This window comes from Salvelinus namaycush, chromosome 22, assembly GCF_016432855.1.
Source record: "Salvelinus namaycush isolate Seneca chromosome 22, SaNama_1.0, whole genome shotgun sequence".
NCBI classification, from domain to species: domain Eukaryota; kingdom Metazoa; phylum Chordata; class Actinopteri; order Salmoniformes; family Salmonidae; genus Salvelinus; species Salvelinus namaycush.
Window position 1 is genome coordinate 29,528,268 of NC_052328.1, and position 4,812 is coordinate 29,533,079.

The 4,812-nt window shown below is 46.0% G+C and overlaps 1 protein-coding gene across 1 annotated transcript; it reads right to left on the reverse strand.

The window, feature by feature from the left end:
• Positions 1–299: 299 nt before the first annotated feature.
• LOC120017834 (methylcytosine dioxygenase TET3-like) lies at positions 300–4,208 on the reverse strand. The gene is made up of 3 exons (XM_038960799.1): positions 4,005–4,208; positions 3,179–3,335; positions 300–2,961 (listed from the first exon to the last, which is right to left on the reverse strand). The coding sequence occupies exons 1-3, from the start codon at positions 4,206–4,208 to the stop codon at positions 1,778–1,780; spliced, it is 1,545 nt and encodes a 514-aa protein (XP_038816727.1). The 3' UTR covers positions 300–1,777.
• Between the last annotated feature and the right edge of the window lie 604 nt (positions 4,209–4,812).

A 4,812-nucleotide genomic window follows, 5' to 3' on the forward strand; every position in this document is an offset into this window, starting at 1 on the left:
CAAATGGGCCTCCCGGGTGGCGCAGTGGACTAGGGCACTGCATCGCAGTGCATCGCTGCATCGCAGGGATATCCTTGTCTCATCGCGCACTAGCGACTCCTGTGGCGGGCCGGGCGCAGTGCGCGCTAAGGAGGTCGCCAGGTGCACGGTGTTTCCTCCGACACATTGGTGTGGCTGGCTTCCGGGTTGGATGCGCGCTGTGTTAAGAAGCAGTGCGGCTTGGTTGGGTTGTGTTTCGGAGGACGCATGGCTTTTGACCTCCGTCTCTCCCGAGCCCGTACGGGAGTTGTAGCAATGAGACAAGATAGTAACTACTAACAATTGGATACCACGAAAAGGGAGTCAAATTCAAAAAATATATAAATAAAATGCTATTTCAAATATCTCAATTACTTTCCCATACATTCAAAGTAATTATTTGAAAAGACAAGTAGTTGCATCTGGAAATTTGGAAAGTATTTGAAAATACTCAAATACACTGATGCAAATACATTCCCATGCATTTAACCCAGGTATTTGAAAATACTATCAATTTGGTTTTTACAATCAACCATTAAAATACTCAAATAAAAGTACTTATTTTGGGCTGTGTATTTTGAAAATACTCAAATACACAGAAAAAAGCATTTTAAATACCAGATACTCAAATACACATGTATTTGAACCCAGGTCTTCAGTGAACATACATGGTTATCCAGATTCATAAAAATTAAGTGTCGTTGACAACAAGCACCATAATCTGACACAATCTTTATATGCAGCATTTCATAATTGCTTAGTAAGCCATTTTTTTTTGTGAGACTGATATGTAATTTATAATGTTACAAATTCATAGTTGAATTAAATCATTCTACAACAAAAAAACGAACAGGTTTCAAACAAGCTGTCGGATATATCTCTCTATCTGTACATATTGGAACGGAACCTTTTTCAAGTTATGAAAAATAAAAAAGTGCTTTTTCAATATGTCATCATATCATATCTATCTGTACGTTGAACAAAAAGACAAAAACGATCCAGCCCAAAACAAGGTAGTAAAGTTCCTTCATGACCACCAATAGAGGAACGGGAAGAGAAGGAAAAGCACCATGCTACATGGGTACATTATTTTCACATAAAACTAGAGTAAATGTGTGTAGTCTAGTCTGACATACTGTGTAATATGTGGTGTGTTTATCGAAAGTTGCTGCTACAGATGGCACCATTACATGATCAATCATTGATAAAACTCCTTTTGTGAAAAGAGCACTCTTGGCTGAAACAAAGACCATAGAGACTTGACATGAGTGTTTACTAGTGTAAAATGCTGGATGACAGCAAAATTGCAGTAAACAGGCTTGCACCAAGAAATAAAATAAAAAAATAGTTTTTTAAAATAGGCTGGAATAAATAATCACATCTTGTTTGTTCTTATTAATCAAGTTGTATTTAAAACCAGTTTATAAACGTATTTAAAATTGGTTCTGAGCACCATCTCTTTACATGAAAAAACCAGACCCCAAAAATCATCACCAAACACTAAAAGTCACAGTTAAAAACCCACAAACGATATTCTTCCTCATCCCTTTGAAAGCAGAGACGAAGAGAAACAAAAATAAACAGACAGACGTTTGGAAAAAGTAACACAACGAAATAACACAGAAAAAGGAGATTAGAAGTGTAAAGTTGATTGAGGTAAGGCAGTAGCACAGGGTGGTGTGTGTGTGTGTTAAAATGTAATCGCTGTATGTGTCTGTGAGTGAGTGTGTGCTTGTGTACGTGTGTGTACATAACAGTATCATGTCCAGCGGTTGTAGGGGCCCGTGACCTGTGTCAGAGCATAAGGGGACACAGTGACCACCCCATCCCGCGCTACGGTCACCGCCTGCCGGGTAGGAACCTTCAACACCCCTTTCTTCTCCTCCGGGCCCTCCTCTTCTACCTCCTCCTCAGGCTCTACACTCTCAGCCCCGGCCCCCTTCCCCCTCTTCCCCTTCCCCTTGACCGGGCTAACCTCTTCCAGGTCCAGGCCCATCCCTAGCCTCTCAGCCTCCTCCTCCCTCTCCCGCTCCCTCCGGGCCATCTTTGCCTCCCACATGTGCAGGCCGTGGTCAGGCTCGTTGAGGGACTTGTGCTGGTAGAAGACCAGGGAGATGCGGGTGGGGTGACTGCGGTCGGGTCGGAGGATGGGGGTGGTGGCGTGGAGCTCTCTGCGTGCGCACTCAATCAGGATGGAACCGTGGGAGGGAGCCACCGCCACCCCGCCAATGTCACTGTCCAGGAAGTTGTGCTCGCTGTCTGACCACACCTCTTCCTGTTCCTGTTTGACCTCTTCCGGGTTGGGGAAGAGAGGGGGAGTGGCCTGAAGGGGGAGATGAGGGGGATGGGGGGCACAGTGGGGGAGATGAGGGGCACAGTGGGGGAGGTCATGACCTCCATGACCTTTAACCCCGTCCCCGATCTCCTCCGCTGCCCTGGGGAGCCCGTTGAGTCTGCTGTGGAGACCCTCTGGGTATGGGAGGGGGGCGGAGAAGGAGGAGGAGGAGGATGGAGGAGGAGTACTGTGGCCGTGGAGGGGTCTGACGAGAGGGGAGCAGTGCACCTCGTTGGGTTCCATTTTAAACGTCCTGGGGGGGTAGTCGCCAGGTGTCCCACATCTCTCAGTGTTCGCCAGCTGCTTTCTGATGAGTCCTGGGGAGTAACCATTTACAGCCTCTCCCATTGTCTTATAATGGAGGGGGGAACCATTGCACTGGGCCCCTAGTGGCCCTCTGTATCCGTACTGGGTGGAAAGAGCCTCCATCCCTGGGGTGGATCTTCCTGGAGGAGTGGGGTAGGTGGGAGTGCTGTGGTGGTAAGGGCTAGGGGAGTTAGACTCTGGAGCATAGGCACCCACACTTCCTGGTGTGAAAGAGCTGTAGAAGGACTGAGGCTCTGCTTTGAACGAGGAGGACTGATCCACTGATGAAGTGCTTTTGGAACCTGTAAGGTGAAATATACAAACCAGGATCAAGCTTTTTATTGTAAGAGAAATGCAGAAAATCAATCAACCAATTTATCAATGAATCAATTAGTAAATCATTCATAAATAAATGTATCTACCAACCAACTAATTAATCATTCATTCAACCAATCAACCAACCAACCAATCAATCAACCAACTAATCAACCATCAAATCAACCAACCAGAGGCCTCTACCTTTGTTGGTGCTCTCTGTCTTGACCTTGCCCGGGGTTAGTGGACTCTGTCCAGGCTTCCTGTCCTGAGCTGCAGCCTGTTTGTCAGCCTGGGCCTTCAGCTTGGCCTCCTGCTTCCTCTTACGGGCTGATTTCACCGGCTCAGCCAGCAGACGCACCTGATGATGATATAAACATGGTCATTTAGTAAAAGCTTTTATCAAGTGGTTTGAAGTAAACACGCAAATACAGCACATCCCACTGGGCACAGACATCATTTCAATGTCTGGTTTGGATTTACATTTGGTTGAATTTCACCATGTCAATGGATTTAGGTTAAAAGTTGGTTGAAAAAAAACTTTTTGCAAATCCAATCAGTTTTCCACGAGAATTCAACACCATCACATAGATTTTTTGTTGTTGAAATGACATGGAAACAATGTTGATTTTGCCCAGTGGGATGTGACTCGTGCAAGATCAAACCCAAAACTCTCCAATTGGCATGGTCTTGACGCCAACTCATTTCAATCCCGAAGAGTGCAAGGCTAACCAACCCTCATCGGGGTGAGCAACTGGAGGTTGATTAGTAGAATCAAGTGTGTTAGAGCAAGGCTGGAACAAAAGCCTGCATACCCAGTAAGCACAGGAGGAGGATTGGCAACCCCGTGTAACAGCCCCTGCCTCCTGGTTCTCTACAGAGGGTAAGAACCGATTTAGGGTGAAGTAGACGCTGATCTCTTGGGTCAGTTTCGTATTTTCCCCACTAATGGTTACTGTTAGGATTAGATGAGAGGAAGCTGCTCCTAGATCTGCATCTAGGGGAAACTTAGGAAAGCGTAGGAACCTACCTCTCTGGGGAAGGCTGACAGCACCTGCAGGGCCCCAGTCTGGATCTTGTCCCACTGGCCATCGGCACGGCCAAACTCATCCCTCTGTGAGATCTTATAGAGGGGTAGGACGTGGAGCTGTTCATCCTCAGGGATGTTACGCACTGCACGGTTGTCCTCCTTGGTTAAAGTGCAAACCTGCAGGAGGGTCAGACAACAATACATTTTACATGAATGGAAAAGACTAGCAAAGTATCTGAGAGTTTCTGGGATAAAATGCCTACAGTATCTTGGTTGAAGTGAAAACGTGTGAGGTGACCAAAAAGGGCATGACATCTCATATCAATTTTTGTTTCCACTATGGATTTTTAAAAATGATTTGATAGTGACATTTGTCTAAAATAATGTTGAATTCTGCTTCTAATGGCCCAGTTACAGTATGTCCATTAACGCACAAAACACGACCACAACACTAACTCTCAACGGTGTTGTCCATTAAAATGCTGGCACAAGAAGCAAGTGTGTGTAAGTATTTGTGTTTCTCTCAGTGTGCGTGAGTGAGCGAGCGTATGTATGTACCAACAAAAATGAGAAAGCCTACAGGGAGGAGGTTAGAGCCCTGGCGGAGTGGTGTGCGGAAAATAACCTCTTCCTCAACGTCAACAAAACTAAGGAGCTGATCATGGACGACAGGAGACAGAAGAGGGAGCACACTCCCATCCTCCTCGACGGGGCCGCAGTGGATATGGTCAAAAGTTTAAAGTTCCTCAGCATGCACATCACGGAAGACCTGAAATGGTCTCACCACACCAACATTGCGGTGACGAGG

Excerpts from the sequence above, each read along its gene's own strand:
- LOC120017834 (XM_038960799.1), bottom strand. The coding sequence starts at position 4,208 with ATGTATTGTTGTCTGACCCTCCTGCAGGTTTGCACTTTAACCAAGGAG. Across the intron at positions 3,336-4,004 it reads TGTCAGCCTTCCCCAGAGAG|GTGCGTCTGCTGGCTGAGCC; the intron begins GTAGGTTCCTAC and ends TATCATCATCAG. Across the intron at positions 2,962-3,178 it reads GACAGAGAGCACCAACAAAG|GTTCCAAAAGCACTTCATCA; the intron begins GTAGAGGCCTCT and ends TTCACCTTACAG.